At 37.7% G+C, this 18,414-nt stretch overlaps 4 protein-coding genes across 6 annotated transcripts; 2 read left to right on the top strand and 2 right to left on the bottom strand.

Moving 5' to 3' along the window:
* Positions 1-563: 563 nt before the first annotated feature.
* On the bottom strand, positions 564-3,475 carry LOC103856725 (leucine-rich repeat extensin-like protein 5). Of its 2 annotated transcripts, XM_033273152.1 has the most exons (2): positions 1,623-3,475; positions 564-1,556 (listed from the first exon to the last, which is right to left on the bottom strand). In XM_033273152.1, exons 1-2 carry the CDS (start codon positions 3,223-3,225, stop codon positions 916-918), a joined length of 2,244 nt encoding a protein of 747 aa, XP_033129043.1. In that variant the 5' UTR covers positions 3,226-3,475; the 3' UTR covers positions 564-915. The 2 variants fall into 2 exon arrangements, with proteins under 2 accessions (XP_033129043.1, XP_033129042.1); XM_033273151.1 differs by having other exon boundaries at positions 564-3,475.
* A 279-nt stretch (positions 3,476-3,754) lies between these two features.
* On the top strand, positions 3,755-8,607 carry LOC103856734 (protein DOG1-like 3). Its single transcript, XM_033273893.1, is given in 4 exon segments — positions 3,755-5,037; positions 5,039-5,090; positions 5,093-5,159; positions 5,162-8,607. Coding segments are annotated over 4 exon segments (498 nt in total). The 5' UTR covers positions 3,755-4,780; the 3' UTR covers positions 5,284-8,607.
* Positions 8,394-10,399, bottom strand: LOC103856745 (CBL-interacting serine/threonine-protein kinase 12). Its single transcript, XM_009133874.2, has one exon. It carries the CDS (start codon positions 10,141-10,143, stop codon positions 8,659-8,661), a length of 1,485 nt encoding a protein of 494 aa, XP_009132122.1. The 5' UTR covers positions 10,144-10,399; the 3' UTR covers positions 8,394-8,658.
* Positions 10,400-15,402: 5,003 nt separating this feature from the next.
* LOC103856756 (shaggy-related protein kinase eta) lies at positions 15,403-18,295 on the top strand. 2 transcript variants are annotated; one of them, XM_009133885.3, is made up of 8 exons: positions 15,403-15,659; positions 16,346-16,771; positions 16,840-16,914; positions 16,990-17,046; positions 17,134-17,274; positions 17,360-17,410; positions 17,495-17,674; positions 17,764-18,253. In XM_009133885.3, the coding sequence occupies exons 1-8, from the start codon at positions 15,645-15,647 to the stop codon at positions 17,959-17,961; spliced, it is 1,143 nt and encodes a 380-aa protein (XP_009132133.1). In that variant the 5' UTR covers positions 15,403-15,644; the 3' UTR covers positions 17,962-18,253. The 2 variants fall into 2 exon arrangements, with proteins under 2 accessions (XP_009132133.1, XP_033129340.1); XM_033273449.1 differs by having other exon boundaries at positions 16,840-17,046; positions 17,764-18,295.
* Positions 18,296-18,414: the final 119 nt, after the last annotated feature.

Genomic DNA, 18,414 nt, shown 5'->3' on the forward strand with positions numbered 1-18,414 from the left:
CTTATGTAGAATGGTTCTTGCAAATCTAGATTGGTTAGTTTTCAAAAATCTGAAGATTAGATCTAATAGACAACGTAACTATAGATCCTCTAAATTACTTATAAAAATAATCGAATTTAAGTTAATATAGAAAGATGGTGTTAATTGAGTTAAGATAGAAGATGCATTGAAGAAAGACAAAAGGAAAGATGTAGTGTTATTTTTCGATATTTAAAGTAAAAATAGCATTTTTTATAAAATGAAAAACATAAAATTTATCATAAATAAACATGGGTTCTCAATGAAAATACTATAACAAAATATCATCTGTAATTTAAAATTCTTCCGTTACAAAATAAAAAATAGAGCTGAACTAAAATTGGTGTTAGAACTATCTTGGAACTATCCATATACCAACAGAAATAATATCACTATGTAAGTAGTCAGGAGGTGCAAGTGCACATACATTAGCCCTACTTGGTTTATCACTTTAGAGCGAATTCAATCACATACCAGTTTAATGTAGTTAAGATATACTGATTAATAGGAGTGAGAATTTCTATTAAAAATACTCATATGAAAAAGAAATTTCAAAAAGATAGTTTAATTTATAAGACAAAAATACAAAACAGTTTAAGCAACAATGATTTTTATTATATAAGCTAAACAAGACTAATGAAAGATATAAGGAGCATAAAGATGAGTTGCTCCATTTTTTTAATAATTTCTCTTATACATATTCTTTTTCCCCGCAACTCCTAATTTATCTTAGATAATTTTCCTCCTCGCGAATATATATCTTTCACCAGTCCACCACACACACCTCTGGAATAAATGGTATAAACGACTCCGTATCCTTCGATGTGAGACGACAACGTTTCGGTTTTGGGTTTTGGCATAACTGATGGAACCCATGCGAGAAAAGCCTGAAAATAATCAATAGTAGGGAGGCGGTGGAGGAGAAGCGTATGATACTCCGGGAATAGGCGGTAGTGGTCCTTCGTAACCAGGAGGTGGCGGTGGTGGGCTATGGTGAATCACCGGAGGAGGTGGCGAAGATGGCGGCGGACTGTAGTGAACGGACGGTGGTGGTGGAGGTGAGTTGTAGTAAACAGGGGATGGCGGAGGACTGTAATGTACGGTCGGAGGCGGAGGTGGAGGTGGTGAGTGATCTATGCAAGGTGGCGGAGGGGAATATACTGGCGTTGGTGGAGGTGGTGGGGATGGATAGTGATAAACCGGTGGTGGTGGTGAGTGCGGTGGTGGAGGTAACCAGTAATGTGGCGGCGGAGGGGGTGAGCTGTAATAGTAAGGGGTTGGTGGTGGTGAAAATTGAGGTGGCTGTGAGGGAGATGGTTGTGGTGGCTGCGGTGGGTAGTATGTCGGCGGCGGAGGTGGTGGTGAAGGAGAATATGTTGGTGGCGCGGGTGATGGTGGACAGTGACCTGCCGACGGTGGAGGTGATGGAGGAGAGTAACCAGTCGACGGTGGTGGTGGTGATGGAGGAGAGTAACCCGTCGACGGTGGTGGTGGTGGGGGAGAGTAACCCGTCGACGGCGGTGGTGGTGGGGGAGAGTAACCCGTCGACGGCGGTGGTGGTGGGGGAGAGTAACCCGTCGACGGTGGTGATGGTGGGGGAGAAGGACCCGTCGACGGCGGTGGTGATGGAGGAGGGTGACCTGCGGACGGCGGTGGTGATGGAGGAGAAAACTTAGTCGGCGGCGAGGGTGATGGCGGGGAGTGACCTGTCGATGGTGGTGGTGAGGGAGGAGAGTAAACCGGAGACGGAGGAGGAAATGGAACTACACCAGGAGGACTAGGAGAACCAGGCGGTGACGGTGGAGTTGACGGCGGAGACGGACCAATGCTTGGAGGACTCGACGGCGAAACAGGAGCAGGAATTGGAGAAATCGGAGACGGAGGCACCATCATCGGAGGACTAGCTGGCGAAATAGAAGGTGAAGGAGGTGAACCACCAGGAGATGGTGTTGTCGGCGGTGACGGGACTACAACCGGTGGCCGAGGACTAGGAGTAACTGATCGCCCACATCCAAACGATGCACAATTCACCGGCGGCAAAGACAAGAAAGCCGCACATTGCCCCGGAGATCTCTGCGCAGGTCTCGCCGGTATACAGTTACGCCGATCATCAACCCCAGGCAAACCGATACATACCGGCGGCTCTCCGGTGAAGAAATTGTAGCTGAAATTAAAGTTCTCCAGTCTCGGCAACTGACAAATACTCGCCGGAATCTTCCCGGAGAATCTATTATGCGCCACATTTAACTGTTCCAACGAAACCATCCCGCCGGTACTCGCCGGCAACGACCCCACCAGCTCGTTGAAACTAAAATCAAACACGGTGACGTTTTTCAACCGTCCGATCTCCGACGGCAAGCAAGAGTTAAACCCATTGTTCATGAAGATGATCTCTTCCAAGTTCTTCATATCGCCCAAACTCGTCGGAATACAACCGTGGAACTGATTATTCGCCACGACGATGACGGAAACCGGTGAATCTCCAAGATTATCCGGTAACTCGAACCGGAACCGGTTATGGTTAATGAAAATCGCATCAAGATCTTTACTGAAGAGCTCTCTTGGTACAGGTCCTTCAAACTCGTTAAACCGTAGATCCAGAAACTTCAACGACGGTAACTGGAGGATAACCGCAGGAAATATACCGGCGAACCGGTTATTGCTGAGATCTAACTCGAACAGAAGCTTAAGCCGGTTAAACCGATGCGGTACGGTTCCACAAAACCGGTTCGAGTTAACGTGGAACAGAGCAAGATCCGTTAACAAACCAAGCTCTTGAGGCAAGTATCCAGCAATGTCAGCGTGGTTGAGATCTATCCCGGCGACGGTACGGATCCGTGGGTTATCCGGCGCCGGAGCACAGTAAACGCCGGTGTAACTGCAGACGTCTGAGCCGATCCAGTTGGTGGTGAAGTTGTTTGGATCAGAGAGAATGGCTTGTTTCCAAGCTTGAAGAGCTACGTAAGCACTTCGAAGACGTGGATTCTCGAAGACGAGAGATGGGTCGACGACAACATTCTCGCCACGGTCGCCAAAGTCGTCGCGGTAGTACAGAAGCTGTCGCTGTCGGATCAGATGGACTTCTTTGTCTGAAAGATCGCTGTTGGAACTAGCGAGTGAATAAGAGTGAGAGAGACCAGTAGAAAACAAGAAGGTAAAATGAAGAACAAAAAGAGCGTAGATCTGAGCCATCTTCTTCGTCTTCATTGCTTCAGAGAAACATACATTTGAGTAGAATGGCAGATAGTGAGAGAGATTTGAAGGATGACGAAGGGTAAAATGAAGACAAGAAGTTAGAAAACAACAGTGTGAAAGAGAGAATTATTAGAGAGAGAGGACAGGTCTTTCACAGCTCAGCCCTACACGCATATACTCTCTCTGTGCACTCTTATTTTATTACACTTTGAAAAGCAAGATGAATTATTAAATTATGTGTCCATACAATCCATAACATTTTAATAAATGTAAGATCGACTTTTAGTGACCTCTTTTTTGAACTGATCACATGAATGATTATATACGTTACGAATAATACATTTGTTTAAGAATTTGAGTCAACACTAAGCTTGGATTAAAGACAAATTGCATTCCTCTAGGCACTTGGCAGTAACTTCTGATCATCAACAATTCCAATACAACTACTACTAATAGTTTTAACGATCAGCATCCGATATAGTTAGAAAATTTGAATCGGAATGTTAAATCAAACCCGATAACAAAATAGTTTTAATGATCAACGTTTTGTTCGCTTGACATGGATTGTTATTGCTGGTTTTAAGCCCATCAAATTAAATGCCGTTGGGCTTTGTATTTTACGGTTATGTGTTGTGATAATCTCTGACAGTAAAGTTAAATGAATTAGGTGAAACTTGAAAGTCACGTGCATTCATTTTCTTTTGCGGTGTCCTAAAGCCATTAAAACTTTTCAACAATGAACTGTGCTGATGTCGGAATCGTCTTTAAACGACATGTCCCACAGTATATCCATACAATCTAAAATTGCTCTATATTGGATTTAGATATTTTAAAAAGCACTAGTGTTATCTGTTATGTGTTTACCGTTGACGTTATTACTAATTATAAAATAATTTGAATATATATGGTTTAGTATGCTTCTAGGTGTTTGTAATTTCGATTAAGAACAAAATGGATCACCGTAAATCTTATCATTCAAGCTTCGCTCTTAGTCAAAAAAATAAACTTCACTCTGTACATATGAAATCTTACATCTAAAACAAGATTTAGCATAACTTGATAAACATATACGAATTTACTAGTTGCTGATTTACATTAGACTGAATATCTATTGTTATAACCGGATATCGATTGTAAATGAGTCATTTACCTAAACGGAAACTGTTAAATAAGATCGTTTAGTATTGATGTTGTATATTGTACTTTTATTACTTGTAGACCCTTTTCCTACAAGAAGAGATAACTTGCATCTATTTTTGAAAATAAAATTGTCAGGTAAGTATTACTATATTCATCCGTGCTCTTTTGTCCGTTTCCTTTCAGAAAGCAAAGATCCACAAACCAAGGGAGAAAACATCCAATTTAACAAAAGGTTAAACTACGTTTTCGCAAAAAGCCTATCGTATCTTGATTCCACGTACCCTCCGTACATGCATGTTGTTGTAATTACAATTTTTAACTTAACGCACCTATATAATAAGATCTAGTTTCAAGTGTATGATGCACTAATGTAATATAAGAGTAATAACACTTTTAAAAAACTCACGAATGTAACCAACGAAGAGAGATGGCGAGTAATACTATTTCGAGTTGCGGGATTGAGAAAATTAGAAAAGAATGTTACTACGAATGGATGAGTTTACAACCTAATAAACACATAGTTGATCTCATAGAAGCGATCATGTTTCAACGATCTAACGCCGACGATCATCACACTCGAAAACTCGTTGGTAAAACCATTAACGACTTAGTTACATAAAAAATCATCAACGACTTTCCAAAAAAAAACACCGTAAAATGATCGGAGCTCTTAGACCGAAGCTGCTAGCTACTTTGCACCATTGTGAAACTCTTCTCTAGAGAATGGTCTTCTATTGATATGGTGGAATGCCGTCCTTCATCTTTCATTAGAGTTATATACGCTCTTTGTGGATCCCATGCCGACACTAGCTTTCTCATCATCTCCTCAACATGGATGAAAACGTCAAAGATGGACAAGATGGTGATGGTTCCATTAGCGATCTTACTGCGATGCAGCTTACATCTTGCGAGAATCAATGGTCTTACTAAATTTTTTAAGACTCCTAAAAGTTCATGTCACCCTGTAAAAAGAAGATAAAAATTAGAAGTATAAGAATTTGCTTGTTAAAAACAAAGAATTTGCATCATTCTTTTATTTTCTTTTTCTTTACATGATGATCTTTGGGTTGTTAATCAATTTGGGTTTGAAAGCACTATACAACACCTTATCGTATGGCATATGGATATGAACTGTTTGCTTAGAATACCTAGAAAGTGGGTGCATCCGTAGTGTGCACCTCTATTTGGAGATTACTCTAAATTCTTTCATAGGTCCGGGATACTCAGATTACTAAAATAAATAAATGAGAGAATTTGCAATAGGATGTTGCGGATATGCCAATGGTTATCAAGGTTTTCTCTAAGGATTTGGCTGAAGTTGGCGAGGCCGTTGAAGAAGCTTTAGATAAGCATGAAGAGGGCATGACAGTTCTAATGGCGGAGGCTGAAAAGCTGAGGCTAGATACAATTAGGACGATCGTGGAGGTTTTGACACCTGTTCAAGTGGCGGAGTTCTTGCTCTCCCTGAAAAGATTACACGTTTTGTTGCACGAGTGGCGAAAGAGGTAGAGAAGAGCGTTGTCTCTCGGGTGTGCAGCCGCTAGAGGTGGAGCTGGGAAGCCAAAGAGATCAGCCACTTGTTGATGTGGGAGTATGAGTTCTTTAAGGTTTTAGAAATAGTCTTGTGTAATAGTTTGGTCTAAGCAGAGATGAGATGTGTCTTTATGCTTTTGTCTTATACTGGAATAACAAAAGCTGTAAATCCTCAAAAGACGGCATCTTCTTAATCATATGAATACAAATAAGTTATGAATACAAACGTCAAGATTTTAACTGTGTTTTTCTTTGCCAAGTTGAACTATTTTTAAAAATTGATTGGCTGTTGTTGAATCTTTGTAACATTCGAATATTCCTTTTGTTGATTCTGCATCCAAAGTTAAAAAAAAACAAAGCTATTTACATTAGAGATATATATATATAAGAGAAATTGCATTCTATAACTATAAAAACTATTATTCACTTTGTAATCATATCAAAAACATGATTAGGATTTAGGCGTGGACTCTCGATTACATGTTTGAGTTCAGATCGGATATTTCAGATTTTTGGTTATTCTGGTATTGGAGTTTAGAATCTGTTCATTATTTTTACATATCGAATCGGGTTTGGATATTTTTCATTTGGGTTCGGTTATTTTAGGCCTGGTTCAAATATTTATATTTTGAAAAAAAAAAATTGAATTGCTGAAATTTTTTATACTTCAAATTTTACCACTATCTTAACTGATTTTCTAATTTTTTTATAAGTTGGACGATTAATAGGTTTGAAGATAAAACTTTTAAAATAAAAAAGACACTAATCTCGTTGTTGTTTTGAAAATTGGAATGCAATTTTTGTTAATGCATAAAACAAGAGGCTTGACATATATTTTAAGTGAATAACAAATCTATTTATCTGTAATTACATGATTATTTGATTTTGGGTCATGTGTATCATTAATATAAATAATTTGAACAAACTGAAAGAAGTGAACTAGAAATATATGGTTAAATATATATGGTCGATTATCTTCATATATCTATTCGGTTTGGATTACCCGTTCAGATTTAAATATGATATCTTTCCGAACTCAATATCTGTTTAGGAATTTTGCTACTTTGATTTGGATTTCAGTTTAGCATTTTTGGATCGGGTTCGGGTACCAGTTCGAATAACGAGTAAAATTTGCATGCCTATTTTAAATAGAAGTAAAAGTGCTACAATTGTATTCTATTTTTCACTATATAATAGAGTAAAAAGTGAATTTAATTTTGTTTTTCTTTGTTCATAATTTTATTTTCCACTATAAAATAGAGTATTATTAGAGTATAATTCAATTTTTTTTTTGATAAATCCTATTGGTTATCCGGTCGGTCTGGGAGGAACACACTTAGTGATACAGAGTGGATTAGTCCGAAAGCGTATCATATTGCATGACCCAAGTTTGAATACTTTTTGACTATTGCGAGAGGAATGAACCAATCGTCGTGTAAATCACTTGAGCCGAAATCCAAAAAAGATGAACCATTTGAGATGGTGTAACAATACCTATCCCTGATTATTCACAACTCTTCGTCTTTTTATCATATCATGTAATTTTTTTTTATCAAATTTTTTTTTTTTTAGTTTTATTTTATCAGTTACCTATACGTCGGTGTTATCATTTCTTTGAATCATTCATAGTTTATTTAGACAGTATAGTAGTATAATTGACAAAATTTCATTTGTGGAGTTTTTGCAATTTAAAAGTTTCTTCTATATACGAATTTAAAAGACATTTCCAGATGGCTTTAATGGGAACATGTGGTTGGTTCTGATAAATTGGGTCACAGACTCACAGACTCACCACTTGCAAGAACCATTATTTACATGAAGAAAAGACAAAGGAAGACATGAACTTCTGGCTTTCTAAGTTTAGATTAAAACTCCTGTTCCTTGTTTCCCCAACAAGTTATTATGTTCATCATTTCCATATACATAATGATCGCTGATAGTATTGCCTTATTCCATTTTCTTCAAATAATAGAAGAAAAAGAATAAAAGTTTTATTATAAAACAGATTTAGACTGATTATCAATAATCACACTCGAACAAAAGCTCCGAAAGAAATTGCATCATTAATGCATCATTCAAATCAGCATCACAAACATATATGCTTTACCCTCACATGTAGAATCCAGCAAGCTTGGCCACATCACGCAAAAACAAAACTCTTTCGTATCTGTGATTGTCAAATCAAATCATGCAGATATAATAATTTACTAGAAAAAGCCAAGTCCATGACAAATTGCTTTCATCATCTCAAAACCAACTTGCTTTAGCACAATGACAAAAACACTTCACATGGTGCATGTCAATTTCTTTACCCACAAATAGTTAAAACTCCTGAGACTCACTATCTCAGTTTCCGACCATTCAAGTCTTCAAGGATCAACAAAAAAACAAAGAACAATAACGTTCTTCTCTAGCTCTCTTCTTGTTTCATTACCCATTTTAAGCAAATAAATGACAACCAAAAAACAGAACAAATCTTTTACACATATTAAAGAGGATTTTTAAGAAGGAAAAAAACAAGTTTCTTTATTTGATTTCATTGTTTTATACATATTAAAAGATCTGATACGAAACTGTTTACAAACTCTTCCACACACACACAAGAACACAAAAAAAAACTGCTAACAGGTTAGTAAAACCATAATTCAAAGTCCGTCTCTAACGATCTCTCCAACTGTAAAACATAAAATGTTACATACTTCGGTTCTACATTCCACCAACCCTAAGCAGTTTCATCAGTTCGGTTAACAAAACCCCTCATGATCTCATCTTCTACTCAGTGTCAGAAGGCAAGAAACAAACCGGCGGAGAATTCGCCACTCCAGACGCGGTTTCATCAACCGCTGAAGCCGCCACAGGCTCATCTACTTCATCATCAGCTGTCAAGTTCTGCAACTTCGGTTTCAACTCCTTGTTACAAAACTCTTCATACTCAGTTCTATCCCCTCCTTTCTTCTTAACTTCCACAACAACCAAAGACGGCGTCAACTCAAATATCTCCGCAGCAATAGTCAAAGGACCTTTCACTCCTTGTCTCGACCCTTCAAGACTCACTCTACAATCCTTCTTCCTCACGGTAAAGCTCACAACTTTAGCAATCTCCTCCAGCTTCGATATAATCTTCGACACCGGAGCTCCCGAGACAAACCTAGACCCTTCCCCATCATCATCAAACAGACCAGACAAATCAAACCCTTGCGAGAACGATATAATATCAAAAGCATTCAAACTCGCAGGCCTAGGCAACCCGCCAACTCTCCTCGCGGGCTTGAAAAACTCAACGTCCGATTCAGACACGGTGGAAGACCGATCAGACTCAACGGAACCAGTCTCCAACTCATCGTCATCGTCATCAACAACGTTACAAAGCTTATCATCTTCAACATAGAACTTAACATGCTTAAACCCTTTCTTGAACCAAGAGTTCTCCATAATCTCAGGGAACGTAAACCGTTTCTCCGGATTGGTCTCGAGGAGGCGAGAACACAACCTCGTGAGCTCCGGAGAGAACCACCTCGGACACCTAAACTCCCCTTTGTAAATCTTCTTGTACATAGCCATCACGTTACGGTCGTGAAAAGGGAGGTAACCAGCCATCAACACAAACAACACAACACCACAAGACCAGATATCAACCTTACCCGCGTCGTAACCCTTCCTAGCTAAAACCTCTGGCGCCACGTAAGCAGGGGTCCCACAGAACGTGTGGAAAAGCCCGTCTTGGCGAATCTGATCAGAGACCGCGCTGAGCCCAAAGTCGGAGACTTTGAGGTTCCCGTTCTCGTCGAGGAGGAGATTCTCCGGCTTGATGTCGCGGTGGAAGACGCCGCGGGCGTGGCAGAAGGTGACGGCGGAGATGAGCTGCTGGAAGTACTTGCGGGCGACCTCCTCCTTGAGCCGCCCCTTGGCGACTTTGTTGAAGAGCTCGCCGCCGCGGACGTACTCCATGACGAAGTAGATCTTGGCTTTGGTGGCCATGACCTCGAAGAGCTGGACGATGTTGGGGTGGCGGACGCGGCGGAGGATGGAGATCTCGCGCTTGATGTGGGCGATGAGGCCGCCCTTGAGGATCTTCTCCTTGTCGATGACTTTGATGGCGACGCTCTCGTTTGTCTTGACGTTGCGGGCGAGGTAGACCTTGGCGAAGGTCCCGTGGCCGAGGAGCTTGCCCATCTCGTAGCGGCCGAGGATGAGGGCTTGCGGGGAGGGGGAGCTTCTCTCCTTGGGGAGGGATGTTTCTTTCGTTAGCTCCGCCATGGAGAAAGTTTAAACCTTTTTTTGATGTGGAGAATCAGATCGAGATTTTGAGTCGGTGGTGGAGAAACCGAGAATCAAGGCGAGTCTGGGGGCTCGCTTGGATTTCGAATTCCTCACCTGTTGATTCGGTTTGTGAGTTTCTGAGGTGTTGAAGAAAGAAGAAGAAGAGGAAGAGGAAGATGTTCTGTCTCTCTGTTTTTTAGGGGTTCACTAGAAATAGCATTGGCTCTGTTTCCATCGTTACCGTATATATTAGGGAATATGCTTTTTTATGACTTATGAGTGTTTCACATAAAGACAAAAGATATTAATTAAAAAATTTGAGAAAAATTGTTATAAGTCTTTGGCTACTTGCGACATCGACTTGTATCTATATAGCTTTGTAATTAGTTTTGGGTTTATGCATGTTAACGATTCTTTTAAAGTACTGTATTGTCTTGATTTTAATGCATTACTCAATAATTACTAATCATTTCCCAAAAGAAATAATTTGTTTCAGTTTAGAGAAAAAGCAAAGAGTAACATTTACATGTTTTAAAAGAAAAAAATCTCAACTTGCCATTTTAAATTATTTTATTGAAAGCCGACGAATATACTGTTGAAATTTTTTAGACGCGATGAGCATTTTCGAGTAAGTGTAAGAGCATCATTCTCGTGAAGGAAAACCAGTTTTTAATTATGTTAATGTTTAATTATTACAATCTGTATTTTAAAAAAATCTTATTTTAATTCTTTGTTTATAATTGTTGTGATATTAGTTGCTCCAGTTATTCAGAATGTTGTTTATAATTTGTGTGATATTAGTTGCTGTACTTATTCGATATGTTGTGTGTCATGCTTCTTCACCAGAATACCACCACTTGTTTGCTACAAATACTTCAATACGGAAACATAAGTCACTATCTTGGTAAACAAAATCTTATTTTTCAACCAACAAACAAAAATGTCATCATCAGAGCTATGTTTCGCTACTAATATTCATTTTTAGAACCATTAATGTCAAACAATCACGCAACAAAATTGTTGAGTGATGAAATAGAACTGTCAAATACATGAATTGATGTTGAACAATAAAATAATACAAGTGGTTTACATCCATTCTTTTTCTTTACAATTACTTTGTTTTAATTATTTATTATACCATACATTAGAGCATGATTATTGGTGGTTCTTGCTCTTGGGTCCTTAATACACATATATTTATATGTATCTATTATATATGCGTATATAATTGCGGGTTAAGGACTTTACGGAAATCCAAACCGAAAGGACCACCAATAATTAAGGAACTTTCGGTTTGGGTTTCCGTAAAGTCCTTAGCCCGCACTTATATATGCATATATAATAGATACATACAAATATATGTGTATTAAGGACCCAAGAGCAAGGACCACCAATAATTAAGGAACTTTCGGTTTGGGTTTTCGTAAAGTCATTAACCCACAATTATATACGCATATATAATAGATACATACAAATATATGTGTATTAAGGACCCAAGAGCAAGGACCACCAATAATCATGTTCTTAAAAGGCTTTTAAAGTGATGTTAAATCTAAATCGCAATGTAATTGGTCGATTCATAGCAACCAGAAGCTTAAAACAATCTTCCATGGCATCATTTAAATTTGTATTTTGTGTTAACAATAGTATTACCAATCCTATTAGTTGTTAATTACTCGTATGGAATTAAAAATCAACTATTCGCAGGGACAACGATGTTTAAACTTAGTTTACAAAAAAAAAAACAATGTTTAAACTTTGATTAATCGTAGGGAAAGACAATTAGCACCAGCTATATGAGTGGGTCAAGTTGGGGGTCTCGAGACGAATCTAGATCGTAGATTTACTAATTCATGTAAACATATCATTTTCTACCACACAACATGATCCACGTGGCGCAGAGCTGACATCGTTGTTTTTTGCGGCTGTTAATTCAAAGCGATGGTTACTAGATTTTCTCTACACGTGTCAGAGTTTTAACGATCGCTTTATTTTAAGTGGTGTCGAGTTTCTTTTCTATCTGGTCTGTATTTGGGCCCCACGTACTTTGAACAGAACAGCTGTGAGTTAAATCACAGCCGTTGGATTGCCACATGAAACGTTTTGTTGTTGTCTTTACATGGAAAGCACACGGAAATTACGTAATCCAGCTATAGTGTTGACAGAAAACAATAAGCGTGAAATTAGCAAGTGTTTATACGCCAAACTGCTTATCGAATAGGAACGTAAATTAATTCAACTATATAAATGGTTTAATTAAGAAATCTAATTAATTAGTCTCTTTTAAACGAAAGTCAAATTTTCGGAAACTGTTGTTGAAGAGAGTCGGTGGATTAGTAGGTCAATGTATGCAATGGTCGGTCTCGTCAAGAGTTTATTATAAGCAAGGGAGATAGTATCATACTATAATATAGTATAGAAAAGAAGTTAGATGGTCCATTTGGTACGATAATGATGTAAATGATAACGTAGTTATATCACCTTAAATCTGATAAGTTAAGAAGATACAAGTAGTGATTGGTCAACAATACATTAACTCATGTTTCCATAATGACGTAACAATCGTAAACCAATAAATAGACAGCTGAATTACTAAACATTTGACAATTAACCTCGAATGTGGCTGTGGATCGTGTTTATTACGGATATGGATGATTGGACCGTGTTTTACGCTAACGTCAGAAAGTCCGTGAACTCCGAGAAGTCTTAGTTGGGTTTGGGCTGGTAGATGTACGAAGTTAGTTACCTCTTGGGCCTATAAATACATATGTCCATTTAACTAGGTCTCGTTTAACATGTTTACTAAAGCGATGAGCCTATTACTCGAGATAAAGAAATTGTGAGATGCCAATCATGCCATTGTTTATTTTTCAGGCTCTCAATTTACACTGCAACATGTGGATTATGAATTGTTAAAACTATACCAAAACAACTCGGGAAAATATCCGTTTTCCAAAGAAAAAACACAGTAGATTTCACCGAACCCGCAAAACATTCATTGCGTTTGTATGGAAGAACCTCAAGATTGCAACATAATTTGAAGGGGCATCATAACACAAACAGCAAAATATTTGGTGCTACGACTATTCTCGGCCCTGTATTCTTTTTTTCTGTTGTATAAAATATATGGACCCATATTAAAAAGCCCGTCATCAACGAGTCATTGCGGGCTTATATGTTTTTACTGTGAGAAACAATGGTCAGTACTCAATTACTCATGATAATGACGAGTTCACTGCAAGGGTTTCACGCTCGTCGCTCGATAATAGCAGAGACCGTCACTGTTTTTAATACTATTAAAAGCTACAGAGATGCAAAGTGGTTGGTGCTGAGATGTAAGAAGTTTGACTAAAATAAGTTTGAAGCTTTGACCAGCCCCATCTTCATTCCACCGACTGCCAACCCACCAGTCAAATCCTTCTGTCTTCACCATTTTCATAATCTATTATATACACCGAGTTTCAACACCTACTAATCCTATCATTTCGTATTTCATAAAATTCTAAAAGTTATATTCACTCGGAATACAATTTTAAAATGATGTAAAACTAGTACTTAAGCGAGGTTAACGGAGAAACAAAACTTCAGATTTATGGAGATGTTATGAAAACAACTTGGGATGCTTGAAGAAATGGCAAGTAATATGCTAGCTTGAAGAGGTTGCGAAAGTGTTACTATTAACTTTTTTTTTCTTCTTGTCTTTTGCCAACGGTTATCTGTTAGCTAAGAAAAAAGGAACTTCATTTTAGGATTTTGTGTTACTCTTCATTCGAGTCAATTATCATTAAAAAAAATTATTACACTTATTTATGCCTCTACCTTGGCTCCAGAAGTTAATCTTATTATTCGTTAAGTTACATATAGTCAAATGTTATGCAAATTATTAGTTCTTCGTCCTCTACCTTGGCTCCAGAAGTCACATGGTGCACGTTATCGTGCTTTCGCATACATAACTACATAAGAGTATTAACTTTATAATTTATGATTTTAAAACAAAACATAGTAATCATTTTTAACCAAACATTGTTCATTCCGTTATTCATATAAAATATGTTATCTACTAAAAACAACCCAGACGCTTATCAAGTGAGACTGCTTTTGTTCCGATTCATTTTTCTAACAGCACCAGCATCGTATAACAGAATCGAGAGATTTTTGTTTATTCCGTACAAATACAACAGTATCGTATGTTAGGTATCTATATTTTCGTCACACTGAGAATAATGAAACGAAAGACGTAAGTTATGATTCTTTAAAAATATATAGTAATTGATATGAAGTTATAACATCACAAGAAATTCATTATTTTGCAAAGTTGATCATTCACGTTTAAGAAGAACCCATATGAGCATCTTTTTTTTTTTTGTAAACTAGCCCATATGAGCATCTTAACAAGTTATTATACAGAGATATGCATCTAAAACCGAATGTATACGAGCATTTAAACTGGTTGCTGGGATGGGATAACACACATATACATATATATATATATATATTAACATATGAATTATTGTGCCTAAAGAAAATACATAAATTTGTAATGTAAATCTATACCGCCAAAAGCATGTATGTCCCATGCATAATTGATCAAAAAGAAAATTAAATTAATATTTTGTTGTTGTCTTCTGCAAATGCTAGTAGTGCTATCATTCTCATCATTGTTTTCTTTTATATTGATATTTCCAGAAACAAATATAAAGAAAAAAACAAAACACAATAAGTAAAGCTACGCAATAATGAAAGACATCACAACTCCAAAATTTAGTTATAAAATTAGAAAACATTAAAAAGCTAAGACCAACGAAACATAAATGCTAGTATTTTCTTGCATCAACTGTATAAAAAGAAGTTTTCCCACCAAATGGTCAAAACTTGTTGCAGTTCATCGTGCTCTAACTTCAGTATTTATTTATTATCTTACGGGTTTTTGTTAACTTGGAATTTATTTGTACATATCGATGCTTTAGAACACATAGTATGACATATCTGGCACACATATATACAACTTTGTGTAAAATGCATGATTATTGCAATTACATTTCGACATGTTTCTTCGTAGGGGTTGCCAATAATTTTTAAAGATAATTTTACGATTAAATAGTGATTTAAAGTCTTATAGTTATAAATACGAGTTTGGAACTTAACTAACGAAATTTGACCGACAACAACATTGATGTCGTTGATCACGAAATTTCCACAAAGAGAATAGTCCTTTGTCTGCGTAATTAGACAGCAACCTTGAGGGTGTTTATGTAACTTTCCCAAATAAACAAATTTTTTAAACGAAAGAAGATGGCGAAGAAAACGGAAAGTGTAGAGAGAGAAATAAAAGAGAGATAGAGCTGGATTCACATGGCCTTGTTCTTCTTCTCATCTCTCTCTCTCCAACATTTGATCATTACCAACCAAACTAATTGAAATCCATTTGTTTCTCTCAACCCCATTCTTTCTTTCTCTCTCTCTCTCTCTCTCTCTCTCTCTTCTCTTCTCTGTGCGTCATGGCTGACGATAGGGTAAGCTACTTTTGTTTCCCTCTTTCTCTTGTTTTTCAGGGAAGATCCTGTTTTTGTTTTGTCTGCATAATTTTTACCCTGTTAGTTAGTGGTCTTTGCTGAAACAGCTTTGGTCGGAGAATCTTGTTCTTACAGATTTTTTTTTCGGATAAGGAATCTATAGTTATTTTTGTCTTGAAGTTGAATGGTTTTCGAGTTCTGGGTTTGTCAAAAGTTTATTTCTTTTTTTGTGTTACCTTGAGATCTCTGAGCTTAAGTGTTTTCTATTGTTGAGAAGAAATGTTTTTTTTCTTACTGGACTAGCTTAGCTACCTAACTCTTCTTTAGCTTTTTTTACTTGAATAGGAAAAAAAAAGAGTGATTTGTTATCTCCTGAGATGTGTAAATTAAGCATCTTTATGTGTGGATGGATGATTCATGACTATCGATCTAGCTTGTACTCTAATTACTAGATCCAGAATTGGAAATTAGCTTTATTCTTTGTTTTGTTTTTGTTATATGCGTTTCTCCTTTGCTTAACCTTACTTCTCGCGTGACAAAAAAAAGTATATAGATATATTTTTTCTGTAACGGCTAATTCCTTTGACTAGTTAAAGTTTCCTTCTTTATTCTTTTGATTCTCAGACAAGCATTATTCCTCTTTTTTGGATTCTTAAGTGGAATCAATGTTTTTTTCTTTCTTGCAGGAGATGCCGGCTGCTGTAGTTGATGGACATGACCAAGTCACTGGCCACATAATCTCCACCACCATCGGTGGTAAAAACGGAGAACCTAAACAGACAATAAGTTACATGGCGGAGCGAGTTGTCGGAACAGGCTCCTTCGGGATAGTGTTCCAGGCGAAGTGTCTGGAGACTGGAGAAACCGTGGCGATAAAAAAGGTTTTGCAAGACAGGAGGTACAAGAACCGGGAGCTTCAGCTGATGCGTGTGATGGACCATCCTAATGTTGTTTGTTTGAAGCATTGCTTCTTCTCGACCACGAGTAAAGACGAGCTGTTCCTTAATCTGGTTATGGAGTATGTCCCTGAGAGCTTGTACCGAGTTCTGAAACATTACAGCACTGCTAACCAGAGGATGCCGCTTGTTTATGTTAAACTCTATATGTACCAGGTAAATAACATAACTTTCACAATCACAATGATATAGATATTAAATCTTTTTTTTTTTGGTTGGGACAGATCTTCAGAGGACTTGCTTACATTCACAATGTTGCTGGAGTTTGTCACAGAGATCTAAAGCCTCAGAATCTTCTGGTATGTGTTAAACTCTTGTGTGTTTTCTTCTCTTGTTTTCTTTTATTTGCTAATCTGTTTTTTTTTTTTGTACAGGTTGATCCTCTTACTCATCAAGTCAAGATCTGTGATTTTGGCAGTGCTAAACAGCTTGTAAGACTTATAAACTCTTTCGACTTGTAGTGTTGTTTGTTTCATGTTGATACTGTCATTTACAGATGTCAATTACTATTGGTTCAGGTTAAAGGTGAAGCTAACATCTCTTACATATGCTCGCGGTTCTACCGTGCACCTGAACTCATATTTGGTGCCACTGAGTACACCACTTCCATTGATATCTGGTCTGCTGGTTGTGTTCTCGCTGAGCTTCTTCTTGGTCAGGTAAACAACTTTTTTCACTAATCACCTTCTTTTGTTTCCCTTTTTCGGACTCATTGTAAATGATATCATGTTCTTATGAGTGCAGCCACTCTTCCCTGGAGAAAATGCTGTGGACCAGCTCGTTGAAATAATCAAAGTAAGAGTCTCTAACAATAACATTTTACAAAATTTACATTCATTGGCTACAAAAATCCTCACTGTGTAAGGTTGTTGGCAACAGGTTCTTGGTACACCAACTCGAGAAGAGATCCGTTGTATGAATCCACACTACACAGACTTCAGGTTCCCGCAGATAAAGGCACATCCTTGGCACAAGATTTTCCACAAAAGGATGCCTCCAGAAGCAATTGATTTTGCATCAAGGCTGCTTCAGTACTCTCCAAGTCTTAGATGCACAGCGGTGAGTGTTGTTGTTTCTCTTGGAACCTCTTCTTGTGTCTTAAGAATCTAAACTGAAATGCTAAATAGTATTTTTTTTGTTTCTGTTAGCTTGAAGCTTGTGCACATCCGTTCTTTGATGAGCTGAGAGAACCAAATGCTCGTTTACCAAACGGACGGCCATTCCCACCTCTCTTCAACTTCAAACAAGAGGTAGCTGGAGCTTCACCTGAGCTGGTCAACAAGTTGATTCCAGACCATATCAAGAGGCAGTTGGGTCTAAGTTTCTTGAATCAGTCTGGAACTTAAAAACGATCAACAGACGAAGAACTTTTTATATATAATTGTACCATTACTCAGAGCCAGAAGAAGGTTAGTTGAAGGCAACGTGGAGGACACAGTTAGAAGTTTTGCCTCCTCAAAACTCGGTCAAAAAGACAAGCTTCTCTACAACCTGACTTCCCCCAAACCCGCAAGAAAAGCTATTCAGTTGTATCTTCTTCTTCTTCTTTGTCCTTTTTTAAAAAAGTTTGGTTAAAACAAAGAACAAAATCTTCTCTTTTTGCTTTATTCTTACTGCATCTGTAAATGAGTTTAGTCAGAGATTTTTATATAGTAAAAGTTTGAGCAGAAGGTTAAAGAATCTTTTTACTCAAAAGAGATCCCCAAAGTCAACCAGAAGAGGAAGGCTGTAGTTTCTGTAGTTCAAGGGGTTGTTGCTCTTTTTTTTTGTTTGTTTCCTTTCTCCTTTTGAATGTTGTC

The sequence above is a fragment of the Brassica rapa genome, chromosome A01, assembly GCF_000309985.2.
Source record: "Brassica rapa cultivar Chiifu-401-42 chromosome A01, CAAS_Brap_v3.01, whole genome shotgun sequence".
Lineage (NCBI taxonomy): Eukaryota > Viridiplantae > Streptophyta > Magnoliopsida > Brassicales > Brassicaceae > Brassica > Brassica rapa.